The sequence below is a fragment of the Chlorocebus sabaeus genome, chromosome 8 (genome assembly GCF_047675955.1).
Source record: "Chlorocebus sabaeus isolate Y175 chromosome 8, mChlSab1.0.hap1, whole genome shotgun sequence".
Taxonomy (NCBI): domain Eukaryota; kingdom Metazoa; phylum Chordata; class Mammalia; order Primates; family Cercopithecidae; genus Chlorocebus; species Chlorocebus sabaeus.
Window position 1 is genome coordinate 25,492,496 of NC_132911.1, and position 15,187 is coordinate 25,507,682.

A 15,187-nucleotide genomic window follows, 5' to 3' on the forward strand; every position below is an offset into this window, starting at 1 on the left:
GTGCCAGGTGTGTTTTCACAGAGCTCCAACCCCTTCCCTCAAACCCTTCAAATCCCCATCAAGATGCCCTTCCAGCAGGCCCATCCTGGGCTTGTGTGCAACCTGGAACCAACTCAGCACTGAAGCCTTCCCCAGCCTGACTCCTGGAATGACTTTTCTTTCATTGGAAATGTGTCTGTCTGGTCAGGTGTGGTGGCTCACACCTGTAATCCCAACAATTTGGGAAGCCAAGGTGGGTGAATCACTTGAGCCCAGGGGTTCGAGACCAGCCTGGGCAACATAGCAAAACCCTGTCTCAACAAAAAACACAAAAATTCGCTGGGTATGGTTGCATGCACCCGTAGTCCCAGCTACTTGGGAGATTGAAGCAGGAGGATCACTTGCGCCCAAAAGACCAAGGCTGCAGTGAGCCAATATTGCACCACTGCACTCCAGCCTCAGTGACAGAGTGAGACCCTGTCTGTAAAAAAAGGAAAGAAAAAGAAATATGTCTGTCCTTCCATATCTACTGACATATCTCTTGAGGCCAAGGATGGCACGACCTGCACATATATCTCAGTCCTCTCCCTAGCATGACTCTGTAAATTAAAAATGATTATTCTGGTGGACCTAATCTAAAAAGGGAGTAATTTAGGGGGTAAATTTGAGACACCCAACGGTCTCTCAGGGAAGTTCAGCAAATGGAAGCAAGCACCTTTATCTTAATTACAAGTAAGCTCTCAGTTAGAGTGAAGTTCATTAAAAATGATTTGGCAGGATGAAGAGAGGTTGGTTAATGGGTACAAACAGTTAGAAGATGTAAGTTCTAATATTTGATAGAGTGGGGTAACTACAGTTAACAACAATGTATTGTACATATCAAACTAGCTAAAAGAGAGAACTTGCAATATTCCCAACACAGAGAAATGATCAATTCTCATGATGATGGATAATGACTATGGACACCCTAACTACCCTGACTTGATTATTACACATTCAATGCATGTAACAAAATATCACATGTACCCCATAAAGATTACAAACAGTATGTATCAATAAAACAATTTAGGCTGGGTGTGGTGGCTCACATTTGTAATCTCAGCATTCTGAGAGGCCAAGATGGGTGAATAACTTGATCTTAGGAGTTCAAGACCAACCTGGGCAATGTGGCAAAACCCTGTCTCCATAAAAAAATACAAAAATTAGCCAGGCCTGATGGCACACACCTGTAGTCCTAGCTACTTAAGGGGCTGAGGTGGGGAGATGGCTTGAGCTGGAGAGGCAGAGGTTGCAGTGAGCCAAGATTGCACCACTGCACTCCAGCTTGAGCAAAAAAGTGACATCTGCTCTCAAAAAAAGAAAAAAATTAATGATTTTAAGGTTGGATATGTGTCAAGGTTATCAATTCCAGAATGCTACTAAGTCCACAATGACCTAATGTACAAGCTGGTGCTGCCCATAGGATGGAGAACAACCCAGTGATCATGTCTTTTTAAAATGAAGTCCTTCTGAAGAAGAGGGTAGAAACTGGGCATTCAGGCCTCTAAGCCTCCCAATCTCGAGTAGATCTGATGACATTTGTGTCCTATAATAGGTGATGCGGTGGAAGGCTCAGAAAACTGTTCAGAAGAGCCTTAGCACCTGCTGTCACTGTAATGGTGGGTATCATTTAGCTCCACAAACATCTACACTTGACCAAGCCGCTGAGTTCCAACAAGCACCAAGAACACAGCTGGCACTGTGCAGAAGCCCACTGCTTCCAGGAAAGTCACCTGAACATCACAGAGAAGCAGACTTGAGCTATGCAAACCACTCATTTATTTTTTATATCCTTCCACTAGGACGCAAGACCTTCGAGGGCAGGAATTTTATGATTTGCTCTCTGCTGTATCTCCAGCACCTAGGATAGTGCCTGGTACACAGAATTTCATCAGTAATATTGGCTGCGTCCATGAATAAATGAATGAGTACCTCTATGTTTTCACTATGACTTGGAACAGACCCAGCCAGCCCGTCTATGACAGTGAATTAGCAACAAAAATCTCTAAATTATTGTCAACTCCTAGTGATTTTTAGGATTTGGACGTGGGAAATGACTGTGTGCCTGACTTTCTCTTCCTAGCTTGATTTTCTTTCGGATTTTAAAACTGCCTGCTCTCTGCCCACACAAGCAGAAAGAAATAAAGAATGGGATTCATTATGTCGTAACAGGCCTGTCAGCTTAAACTAGACATACATTTCTTTTCCTTTCCTTCACTGAGCTGTTAATCTGGGTGTTTCACCTAATTGTTCCATTTCAAGGAGGGCAGAAGTGATTTTCCGCATGCATGACCCATGGATTTAGATACTTGGAGAGCCCTGGAAATCTTAAGTTTCTTTTCTCTTTTTTCCTTTTCTCTTTTGCTCTCTTAAAAATGTATTTAATAGTAATCTATTGAGCCCTACAGAATGCCTGCCATTGTGCTAGACATTGGCAATACCTACAAAAATAAATAAAACATACCGATTGCCCTCAAGCAGCACACAGTCTATTGAAGAGACAAACAAGAACTGCAAGATGATGTGATAACTGGCAGGGTAGGGGCCTGTAGGGAAAGGTGCATTGGCACGGACCCAGGAACCAACAACTCCACTTGGAAGAGTCAGAAAATGCACCACTAAGGCGGTGACATTCAGCTGTAGCCTTAAAGCATGAAAAGGAGTCACAAGTTGGAGAGGGGTGAAGGGTTCCCAGGCAGAGGGGTGAACATATGGAAAGCTTCCCAGATGGAACAGAAATCAGAGATGGGTATGTCGTGAGCAGTGGGCAGATGAGAACTTCTGGGACAGGCATGGCAGGTTTTCCAGGTAGGCAGAGGCTGAGCAGCCTTCTCAGCCATGCCTTTTTAAATCCAAGCTTTGTGTCCATGGACAGTTGATATCCATGATGCATTTTAGTAGGTGTATATATTTAATTTTTATGGATATGTAGCAGGTGTATATATTTATGGGGTTCATGAGGTATTCTGATCCAGGCATACAATGTATAGTAATCACCTCAGGATAAATGGGGCATCCTCATGACATTTTGTTTGTCTGTTTTGTTTTGTTTTGTGAAGAACGGGGTCTCACTACATTCCCCAAGCAGGTCTCAAACTCCTGGGTTCAAGCTATCCTTCTGCCTCTCCCTTCCTGAGAGCTGGGATTACAAGCATGAGCCACTTTCCCCAGCATCATGACGTATTTTAAGAGGTAATTCTGGCATTCATGCTGAGGACAGGTTAGACAGGGGAGGAATAAAGACAGGGGCTATGGCAGCTTTTCAGGAAAGAGGTGGATTTAGTAGATACTTAGGAGGAGGAAGCAGCACTTTGACAATGAAAGAGGAGGGAATGAATCAGGGAACAAGCACTGAGTTCTGTTTTGAACACGTGCTCATTAGTCATCCAGGGAAGATGCCCAGGACGCAGCTAGCGTTATATGCCTGCAGCTCTGGTGAAGTCTGAGAATATGGATATAGAAATCATCCAGGAACAGAGGGCATTTGAAGTCAAGAGAGTGGATGAGAGATCACCAGGAAAAGTCCTAAGTGGACAGATCCCCACTGTTAAAGGTTACCTTACATGAAGGATGCCTATTGGGTTTTAAATGAATTCCATCTCTTTAGATTAGAGGTCCATGGAAGCTTGAGATGTTTCAAGTGGTATGGAGACCCCTGAAATTTTAATTAAAACTTTAAATGCAATATTTTGATGGGATACAGACTATAGCTTTTACCAGATTCTTAATGGGGTCTGGCCCTCCCCCCCATAAAAAGGTAAAAAAGGGTTAAAACCCTTTGTGTTTCACTAAGTATTTTTTATGTCCTATAATACTTAGGACTTGAATGGAATTAAAGAGAGGATTGGTTCAAGCTTGAAAATAATCTTGATGTAACAATTTTGGGCTGATTGGATGATTTTTGTAAAAAGAATCCAAGTTTCACCAGTGTTTGGGGGATAAGGGAAGGAGGAGGGAGTTTTATTGAGTTCAGGATGTGATTAGAAATGTTTCATATTTCTATTCCATTCAGATCAAATCTTCAAGAAAGAATCTTTCATATTAAATTTATGTTTGATCATATCACAAAAGTAGAGAATTGAAGGAATGTGTATATGGCTTTAAATGACTATCTTTGTCCTTCTGAGTGAGATACATATTCTAGGAATTTCTGAAAGTCACCATCCATTCAGATGACTGTTCCACCACCATGAGTATGCACTCTCTCTGGTTTTGTTTCATATTTGGAACCTGAACTAAGTTTCTTACTTGACTATGATAGCATATTGCTAATCCTTTCTTAATAATAACCTTCTCTATATTATAGAGCTTTCATTGAAGGTTATATTCTTAGTAGAATCTAAGTACAGTATAAAAATTGCCAATTCTTTTGTGCACCAAAGTACACTACTATCAAGAAAGTGAATGACAACTCATGGGACTGGAGAAAATATTTTCAAATACATGTCTGAGAAGGAGCCAGTATCCTGAATATATAAAGAACTCTGACAGCTCAACAATAAAATGACAAATAATGCAACTAAAAAATGGGCAAAAGATTTAAATAGATATTTCTCCAAAGAATACATACAAATGAGCAATAAGCACATGAAAAGGTGCTCAAAATCACTAACCATTAAGGAAATGCAAATCAAAACCACAATGAGATACCTCTTCACACCCATAGGATGACTAGAATTTTTTTAAAACAGAAAATCACAAGTGTTGGCAAGGAATTGATACCTTCACACATTACTAGTGGAAGTGTAAAATGGTGCAACCACTATGGAAAACAGTTTGGCAGTTCCTTGAAAACTTAAAGAAACAGTTACCATATGACCCAGAAATTTTGTTCTTCGTTGTATACCCAAGAGAATTAAAAACATATGTTCACACAGCAAAACTGTACACAAATATTAACAGTGTCATTGTCTGTAATAGCCAAAAAATAGAGACGATCCAAATGTCCACTAACTGCAATGGAATATTCAGCTGTGAAAAGGAATGAAATATTGATACATGCTATCACATAGATGAACTTTGAAAACATTATGCTAAGAGAAAAAAAAACAGACACAAAAAGCCACATATTGTATGATTCTATTTATATTAAATTTCCAGAATAGACAAACCCATAGAGACAGAAAGTGGATTGGTGGTTGTCAGCAAATGGGGAGAAACAGGAACTGGGAGACATGAGTTTTCTTCTTGGGGGTGATAGAAATATTCTGGAATTAGACAGTGGTGCTGGTTGCACAACACTGTGAATGTACTAAAAACCGCTGGACTCTACACTTTTAAATGGTTAAAATGGCGAATTGTATGTTATATTAATTTTATCTCAATAAAAAATGAAAACAAATTACCAGTTGACTTTAGCTCTACCCTAGAAATAAGAGAATCACAGAATCCATAAAGTCTAAACAATTCTTTTTCCCCTTGTTTTTGCAAAAGTCAAACACTTTCACATAGGATGACAATTCTATATCATTTGGAGATCAACAATATTTATTCTATGCCAGTGAAAAACTCAGGCACCATGAAAACCCCACTTCAATAAACAACTAAAGAAGCAGAGGAAATATTAGCATGCATTTGCTTTCTGAATATATTTCTAAACTTTGGGAGAAAGAAAATGAGCAGACATTCTCCTACAATAGAAGCCTCTTCACATTTATATGAGTATCCTCACATTCTCAAATTTAAAACTCTTTGAAAGTGCTGGTAGAAAATAGGATGGAACAAATATCCAAACTGCCAAACTCTTTTCTCTGCCTCTGTATCTTCCAGAAATGAAGCTAAGCTTTGGTCAGGGAGGCACTTTGGAATTCTTTTGAATTTCACTCTTCTTTGGACTGCAATTATTTACATTTTTATTTGGAATACTGAGCACAGTGAACTTCCACCATACACGAGGCTCCTGTTTGATCCCCCAAGAAGGCTGATTTTATTTCTGTTTGTCTCCATACAAGAAAGTAGGGCCAGGAGCGATGACTCACACATGTAATCCCAGCACTTTAGAAGGCCGAGGTGGGAGGATCACTTGAGGTCTGGAGTTTGAGACCAGCCTGACCAATGCGGCAAAACCTTGTCTCTACTAAACATACAAAAATTAGCTGGGCAAGGTGTCGTGTGCCTGTAGTCCCAGCTACTCAGGAGGGTGAGGCAGGAGAATTGCTTGAACCCAGCAGGCGGAGGTTGCAGTGAGCCAAGATCACACCACTGCACTCCAGGCTGGGTGACAGAGTGAGACTCCATCTCAAAAAAAAAAAAAAAAAAAAAAAAAAGGCAGGGAAAGAGCCTACCCAAGAGAGAAGAAGTCTCCAACTTTTTAAAGGGAGACTGTTAGTAGTGTTAAGTGTTATAACGAAAAATGCTCCTGTCACAGCAAGACTGATAGCCATGATGGGGTTAAAAAATAATAATACTAGATTGTTTTTCAAAGTAACTCTCAGTAGCCTTGTGTTTGGCCATCTTCCCTGTTAACTCTTGAATGGCTCTGCTCCTAAACATCTGTCTGCTTGTGGCCTAACCACAGAAACTCTCCAGCAGGACCAGCTACATAATTTGTAGGGTTCAATAAAAAATGAATGTCACATTCCTTGTTCAAAATTTATTCAGGGTCAGATGCGGTAGCTCACACCTATAACCCTAGCACTTTGAGAGGCCTAGGCGGGTGGACCACCTGAGGTCAGGAGTTCGAGACCAACCTGGGCAACACGGCTAAACCCCGTCTCTACCAAAAAGTACAAAAATTAGTAGGGCATGATGGTGCACACCTGTAGTCCTAGCTACTCAGGAGCGTGAGGCATGAGAATCCCTTGAGCCCAGGAGGCGGAGTTTGCAGTGAGCCAAGATCACACCACTGCTCTCCAGCCTGGGTGACAGAGTGAGACCCTGTCTCAAAATACATATATATATATATTTAATATATTATATGTATATATTTTATATATATATGTGTGTGTGTGTGTGTATATATATATATAAAATTCAGAATTTCAAGAAGACAGCAGCAAAACAGAAACCTAGCAGCTGCAATGTGTCACACGCCCATAGTGTACTGGAAAGAGTTTGATCAAACAAACTCTCCCAGCTCCTGGCTCCGGGCTTTCCCACCTACTCCCTGTGATTAGGGGCGAGTTATTCAACCTTCCGGAACCTCACTTGCCTCACCCGAAACATGAGGCTAAGGTTCCCCATCTCTCTCATTGCTGCGAGGATTTATTTTTTGAAGTCTCAGGCTTGCATACTATCGTTTAACCTGTTTTTAATTTTTCTGTGGAGGAGGAGGTGCCACATATCTAGCACGGGGTGTGAGTGGCAGGAAAGCCATTTGGTGAATTAAATACGGGTCCTTCAAGGCTCAAGGAAGGGGGCCGAGAGGAGCTGCTCTTGCTTTCGTCTCCAGCCTGATACACTTTGCCTCGCTCTGTTTTTATCAGCTCGTCTCTTCAGTACATCAGTGGCAAGGGTGATGAAACCGGTGGCAGATTTAACTGCTAGGCAGCTGGGTCACCGTCCCGTGGGTCTTGTTGTCACGCTGCGATCTTAAAGTGACCACACTGCTTGGGCTGCTGCCTTCCAGAAGGCTCAGAGAGAGACCACTGAATAGTTAATCGGTGGAAAAGGGAAGACAGGGGCTGTTGCTTGCAGAAAATACAGAGAAGCTGCTTTGAAAAATCCCAAGGTGGCTGAATATCAAGAACACGGTTCCTGCTGTGGGCAGCTGTGTGTGCAGTGGGCAGCCCGAGGGCTGAAAATCAAGTCTCCGGCACCGGTTGGTGCCTCTCCCCGTAGGGCTTTGGCAATGGGGGCAGAAAGCTTAAACACTACAAGATGAAGAAACTCTCGGCGCTAGTGGCTGAGGGTCATCGTTTACCATTATCTTTTGTATTGTTAGCAGTAGCAGTGAATAATAATTTTTAAAGAAAAAGAAAATAAAAAGAGTGAGAAGGAGAGAGAAAACAGGATGACTTATTTAACAGGAAAGATCTGCAGGGCCCCTTACCTGAAACCGTCTCATGTCCCTTGGGTTTCCTGCTGTTTTCAAACAATTCTGATTGCACTTGAGGAAAAATTTTAAAAAGAATCTGTGAAGAGAAAGCAATGTGTTACATTTTTCAGTAAACATTTTTTAAGGGAGAATATAGCTGCATTCCATTAGATTTGATTTGAAAGCGATTATATTTCAGATCTGGGGAATTTCAACCTGCCCTGCCTGTGAAGGAACATTGCTGACCCTCTGCAATTTGCAAATTTGGATGTTTTCAATCTGATGCCCAGCACCCGCTTCCCCATCACTGTGGGGGATTGTTAAGCGGCTCACAAAGTGGGCTTTGGTTTGTACACTGGCCCCCGGAGTTTCTAGAGCACTCATTTTGGAAAAACATTTTTAAAAGGCTTCAAATGCAGCAGTGACCCCTGCTGTACAGAAAGTCTTGCTCCAGCATTAAAAATGGCAGGACCTGACCCCAGAATCCCAGGGCGAGAGTCTCGTCTGTATGGCTCTCCACTGGCCCCAGACACCTTCATGCTCATACGTGAAGGTGGCCTGATATATTCAACCAATGTTTACAAAATCAGAAAATGGTATGTTATCCTCCAAAGAGAAAGTCCATCGGTGCAGGTATCTGCCAGAGTTTTTATGATTAATAAGAAGTGTGAATGTCCCTCTCAGATCATGTATAGATTATTCAGAGAAACACGAAAGCACAGAATCATGGTCTGAGGTTGGCATTTGTCAGACATATTTCTTGAAGCCAATATTCTCTCTTAAATGACCTATCTGTACAATTTTAAAATTGGGCATCTTTCATCCGGCAACTACGTTAACCAAGAAAAGTGGCAGAAGTGGCCTTTCCAGCAATTCACCTAGTTAATGTTTGAAAATTTGTTTCCAAATACGGTAAGTTTTTCATTTATTTCACTTGCAAAGCCCTTTTCCTTAAAAAAAAAAAAAAAATTCCAGCTTTTGCAGTGTTAAAGTCCCAGGTGAGCTAGGCCTATTTCCCTTTCTGTTACTATGACAACGAAATTTTACCGCAGTCCCAAAGTCCCTTCAGAACTCTCACATCCATGCCTTGAATTAGAACTTTAAAGGAAAAGATATACATTTTCCTCAGGATTTACAAACAAAAATAAGTAGAAATCAACACTGCTTCCAAAAATTCTATTCTAAAGCAATGGTTGATGAAGTGTTCTCATTGCAATGTTCTGATTTTTATTTTTTGTTTAACAACCACACAGAAGAATTAGATAGCTCTCCAATTAAATGTATTTATCACTTTAAAAAACTGATGAGGAGATAAACAGTAAATGACAAAGGAGGGGAGAAGGGGAATTGGCTCTTCAGAGTATTTTCTGTATTTGAGGCTCTTTTACTGTGTTTGCTAGAAATGTTTGGCCACATGCTCCCATGAATAAGGTTGAGTGTGAAAATTTGGAAGCAACAGCTAAATATTTTTTTCATGATTTTATAACATCTGCTTTTCACTTCTCTCTTTCAATCTTTTATAGGGTGGGTGGGAGGTTGGGCTTTGCTTCCTGTGCCCCGGAGGTGTTGGGGTCTTTATGGAAGAGATCTGTGGAAGGATAAGGCAGAGAAAATGTCGTGCATGGCTGTCCGACCACAGTGCTCAAATTCACAACCTGCCGCTGCTTTCTGAAAGGCAGTGGCTTCTCTGCCCGGGTCATCAGAGTGCGTCAGAAAGGAGAGCTGCTTTTATCTAAGTAAAGATTGATCAGAATTCAAGCATTTTGTTTCCTAAAGGGTAAAGATCCCCTCTGTTTGTACACTCGTTCAGAGCCAGGCACGGACACTCACAATGCACGCAAATATTGCCTTTTCCCACTCGTGTGTGTTTCTGAACAATAGCCCCCACTGCACCCCACACTGGCCCTCAACCACTCCCGGCGGCAATTTACAATTTACATTTTTCCCCTACTAAGCCCAAATGGAGTGCTTTTTCTCATTTAGCCCTTGATTTCTGGAAAGTTTTGCCACAACTGGGCTCCTTGTAATGCATTCCGTGTGTGTTAGAGTACCCCCACTCCCCACTCCAAAACGTATCTGGTGAAAACATTAATGTTCATGAAGGCATTATTATATGAATGGTGTGGTAGGTGGAAAAGTGCAAAAGAGATAAATGTTTACATAAAATCAAATTGATTTAGGGAACCGTGGAGCCTGCTGAAAGGCTTTATTCATTTTAAATTAGGACCCTTAACAGTGATTTGGGTGGAAAACACCTAGTTTGACTTTTTGCTTGTCTGGGGGGTTGAGTTTGTAACCTACACAGCCCCTTGCACTCTAAGGACTTAGCACTGGGTTCACGAAGGAGAAGGCGAGGTTAAGTGGAAGGAGGACGAGGGAGGTGAGTGAGAGAAGACAGAAAGAGGCAGAAAGTTCTCTTGCATTATATAATATCTTCTAAAAGAAGGTATTGCTACTTCTAAATGGCTTGCACCAGAAATTAGGGCCTGGATTTTTAAATATATGGATCTAGATATTAATTAAAAGAAATTCTGGGGCTTAGTGACATCTCCATTTTTTTTTTTCTCTTCCTTTAACTGGTGTCTTCTGGTTCTCTGCCCTCCACCCTCTCCATCCACCATGTTCAGTGTCTTGATACAAAACCTTCACTAATCATACCATCCATTTAGCCACAGGGTAACTTACAGGGAACAAATTCTCTCCGAATCCCCTGGGTCTAGATCCCTCCAAAGCCAGAGCTGCCTGGAAAATGTCAGTGCTCTCCACTAAGAAACGGGAAACCCAAATAAATTATGAGATTCAGACCAAATGTGCAGATTCTCATCAGGATGAAGTCTATTTCCACTTTCTCCAAACAATGTTGACGACGTAAATATCATAACTACGGAGCATGCTGCACACGACAAAGCTTCTGATCCATTCCTTAAGAGCGAACACTAACAACCACAGGTTTATCCTTGTGTTTAGGGATGAAGAGGATCGAAAGAGGAGTCAACGCATCAACTCAAACCTTCAGATAGCAATCTGGTCCCTAGGTCAGTGGGGCAGGAGAATGGACCAGAGCATTCCTTTACACCACAGATCGTCGGAAATGCCCCAAGGTTTAGCCTTGACTTGTAGCTACCAACTGACCACGGGACCAAGTTACCTCACATTTGTTCTCTTAACAAAGGAGTTGAACGGGATCTCTAGGGTTCTTTCTAACCGTAATATTTTATGACTGCAAAGAAAAATGTGCAGAGTTGAGAACCTTCCAAAAAAGGTTAGAGTGGGGAAAGAAACCACTGAAAACAAGAGACCATGACTTATTGAAATCTGAGTGGGTGTGGCAGAGGTGGGAGTGAGGGTTTCTGAGAGGTAGGTCAAACCCATCGAGATAAAACTGTGAAAAATAAGTAAGTGGGGACAGCTGACTGGTTGGAAACAGACATCCAGGGTGACGCCTTGTCCAGAGAGGGCGGTGCCCTGAGGCTGATGGGCAGATTGTTGGGTGAGTTGCACTGTCCCTTTAGGACTCTTTCTCTCTGCTTCTGAGGCAGGGAGGGTGCTTCAGGAATATCACAGATCAGAGCCACCTACGTCCCCTCTAGTCATCCTGCACGGTCCAGCAGCTGAAGGATACAGGGGTCGCAGAGTGGAGGGAAACACAGTCTGCTGAGTAGCCACTCTCTGCCCAATACACAATACCGTATTTCATTCTCACAACAACCCCATGAGTGACGAATCATCCTACGGCTGGGAAAAATGAAGGCGTCAAGAATTTAAGAAACTTGCCAAAGATCACAAGCTTGTAAGTGGTGAACACAAGGACTGAAGCCTGGATCTTTGTGGCAACAAGCTCCATGTGGTGTTGCATGTTTCCTGCACCAATGACACTGTGAAGATGGCTGCACAGCTGGTGAATGCACTAGAAACCATTGCGTTACACACTTTGAATGGGTGCCCTTTGTAATATGTAAGTTATATCTCAATAAACCTGTTAAAAACAAATACTTCAAAATGGTCTAAAAATGGCACACACACACACACATACACACACACATGTAACAGGAAGAATAAATCAGGAGAAAAATAAAAAAGTGAAAGATCCTGGCTTCTTGAAGAGACTGCAGTGTCCCAAGTCGAAATCGGTAGGTCAAAGATAGACATATGGAAACATGGAACTAAATGCTTAATACTGAAAATATCTGCTGCATTCATTTATTTACTCATTTGATCAATATGTATTGTGCTCTGTATGCCAGAAAGTTCAGGCACAGTGGCAAACAAAGTCCTTGGCCCCAAGGATCCCCCAAACTATTCAAATATGTTTCCCCAGATTCTGAAATGAGTCTGAAGACCCCTGAATCTATTACTGAATACCCTCCTCTCCAATCTCTAAAATACTAGAATATCCTGTACTATTCAGGAATACAGTAAAAGTGTGTAGGTGGTTTCCACACGTCTTCCGTCATCCCACCAATCTCAAAGTAGATGCACAAATACTGTGCAGAGTTAAGATTCCGTGGTGGGGACGGGAGGCTCGAAATCACAGGAAAGGTAACTACTTAATATTCTTGACAGACTCTGGAATTCTCACCAATGGTCTATCACAAAACCCAGCACAACATTTCTCTGGGATTTATGGAAGAAGTCATTCAATTTACCTCCAAATTGGAATACAAGATCTAGTCCCTCCTTAAAAATTTTAATATAAAAAAAGTCCATAAGGCCAGGCACGGTGGCTCACTCCTGTAATTCCAGCACTTTGGGAGGCTGAGGTGGGGGTATCACGAGGTCAAGAGATCCAGACCATCCTGACCAACGTGGTGAAGCCCCGTCTCTACTAAAAATACAAAAATCAGCTGGGCGTGGTGGCATGCACCTGTAGTCCCAGCTACTCAGGAAGCTGAGGCAGGAGAATCGCTTGAACCCAGGAGGTGGAGGGTGCAGTGAGCCAAGATCATGCCACTGCACTCCAGCCTGGTGACAAAGTGAGACCCTATCAGAAAAAAAAAAAAAAAAAAAAGGGTAATTCGCATCGAAGGAATGTGAACTTAGTAGTCAACAGCTACCATTATACAGAGTTTCACTGTATACAAAATAATATGCAAAATGCCTTTCACTTTGAAAACTTAGTTCATTACTCCCTTAAAAAAGAATCTAATTCTGTCTACCCTAGAAACAACTTCTGCTATGATATGGCCACATTTTATACACCACAGAGATGAGAACACCCCAGACTCTCCAAAGACCAAGAGAGGGGATGCTGTATCTAGTTCTCTTTCTCTGCCATGATGGTCACATAAGCAGGCTAAGTCACTAAAGACTGAGTCAAACATACAGTTGATATGGCCTCATAAACCACATAGGGACTTAACCACGTGTGTTCATTGATTTTGCAGAAGACACTTTTTGTCTGGATTAGCTGTTAAACCTCCTTGTTTTCAGCCCAATAAGTTAAAATACAATTGAGTTTCACTGTTTGTGCATGCTTCTGAAAAGGAGACAGCCTATTTCCCTTAAAACACTCTCATACCATTTCTGAGAACTATGCAATATAGGGATAGCTGGGTCATAGAATCACATTTGAAAGGAATGGGCAGTTGCCTCTCTTCTTCTAGGATCCTCTCCACAAGTTTACATCCTTTGGGGGATTAGGCAATCCAAGCTCTCACACCAGACGGAGAAGCCTACTGGGTGTCCACACCCATGAGTTCATTTTCTCACTCTAAGAACAGCCCTCATAGCAGCTCACTCAGCTTTGTATGGTAGGAAAACTCGCAAGTGATTGCTTTCCATCTGAGACCAGACAGAATCTCAACGATGATGTTCTAGTTGCAATCTAGATCTTCACTGTAACATCTTCTTTGATCTTTCCAACAACAGAGAACATTCTTTCCTCCCTCAAGATCTCCTAGCAGAGTCTACACCCAGGCAGCCCTAGGGAAGGTGAAGGTTAGCAGTGGGACCCAGCCTTGGCCTGGAGATAAGTACGTTGGATACATCTATTGGTTGTTGAGGTGTCAGCCCAGGCTACAAAGGGCCCTGAAGCTTTAGAGATCTTATGAAGACTCTGACTAAAGTCCACAAGAATGAAAAGACTCCAGGAGGTCAAGCTCCCAGTGGGCTCTTGTTACACCCTACAGTAACTTGGTGATGACGCATCTGAGAACACTTGGCTTAGTATTTGAGATCTGCTTGGCAAGATGGCCGGTGGCTGGCACAAAAGCCCAAGAAGATTCAAGAAAAGGAAAGGTGACTTAATAGTTTTGACTTACTGGCTTCTTTAGGCTTAAACGAAATGAAGTTTAAACTCATTTTTGTAAGCTGATGTTCTATCGAATCCATTTAGTTAAACAACCCCTCAAACTGTAAAAATAAACACATGAACAGAAGAGGTATAGAATCTTTAATCTCCACAGACATTCCTAAGGCAGGGACTTATTACCATTAATGCTTGTTCACCCAGATTATTTCAATAAAAGGCCATTTCAGATCTGAAAAATTTAACTTTACAGAAATGTTTTAAGCAATAAATTTTCTTATTTCCAACTACACTCAACTTCTCAAATTCCTCTTGCCTAAAAGACTATGATGAAATAATAATTATAATTAATAATAGCCTATATTCATTGAGCTTATATTATTTGCCAGGCATGATTTCATGTAATCTTCTCAACTTTGGGAGTAGGAAAATTCACCCCCACCTTACAGTGGAGATAAACAAGATTCAGAAAGGTTAAATGACTTACCCAAGGCAAAACAGTTAGTAAGCAGAAAAAATAAGAGTGGAAGTCAGTCTGTCTGAGTCTTAGCAAAATGCTGGTCTGGTGAAAGCTTGGCCAAGCTTTGGGGGGAAAAAAAAGGCTGAACATGTTGCCACATGACACTGTTTCACGGGACAACTGCCTTACTGATCCACACAGGGGAATCCTGCCATTTTCTTCCCTTTCCGCTGGAATGAGAGTGCAGCCCTTCATGTTGCTAAACAAAATAAGCAAACGAATAAAAATATCTACCATTCCTATTGGGGAGTGCTCTCTCTAGAAGTTCTGTGACTATTTTGGAGGACACAAAGGAAAAGATAAGTAAATCTATCAGATATTCAGAAAACAAAACTTCTCAAGAACCCAAATTGTCCAAAGATGGCATAACCCAAATAGCTTTAGCCTTTTGAAAAAAAAAAAAAAAAAAGATTATTCAAGTGCATGA

At 41.6% G+C, this 15,187-nt stretch overlaps 1 protein-coding gene across 1 annotated transcript in view; it reads right to left on the minus strand.

Annotated features, from left to right (window-relative positions):
* EBF2 (EBF transcription factor 2) overlaps window positions 1–15,187 on the minus strand; it is a 203,533-nt gene that overhangs the window by 58,536 nt on the left and 129,810 nt on the right. Inside the window, exon 7 of the mRNA XM_007961970.3 lies at window positions 8,009–8,090. Within this exon, the coding sequence (XP_007960161.1) occupies window positions 8,009–8,090 (82 nt within the window). The remainder of the gene's footprint in view (window positions 1–8,008; window positions 8,091–15,187) is intronic.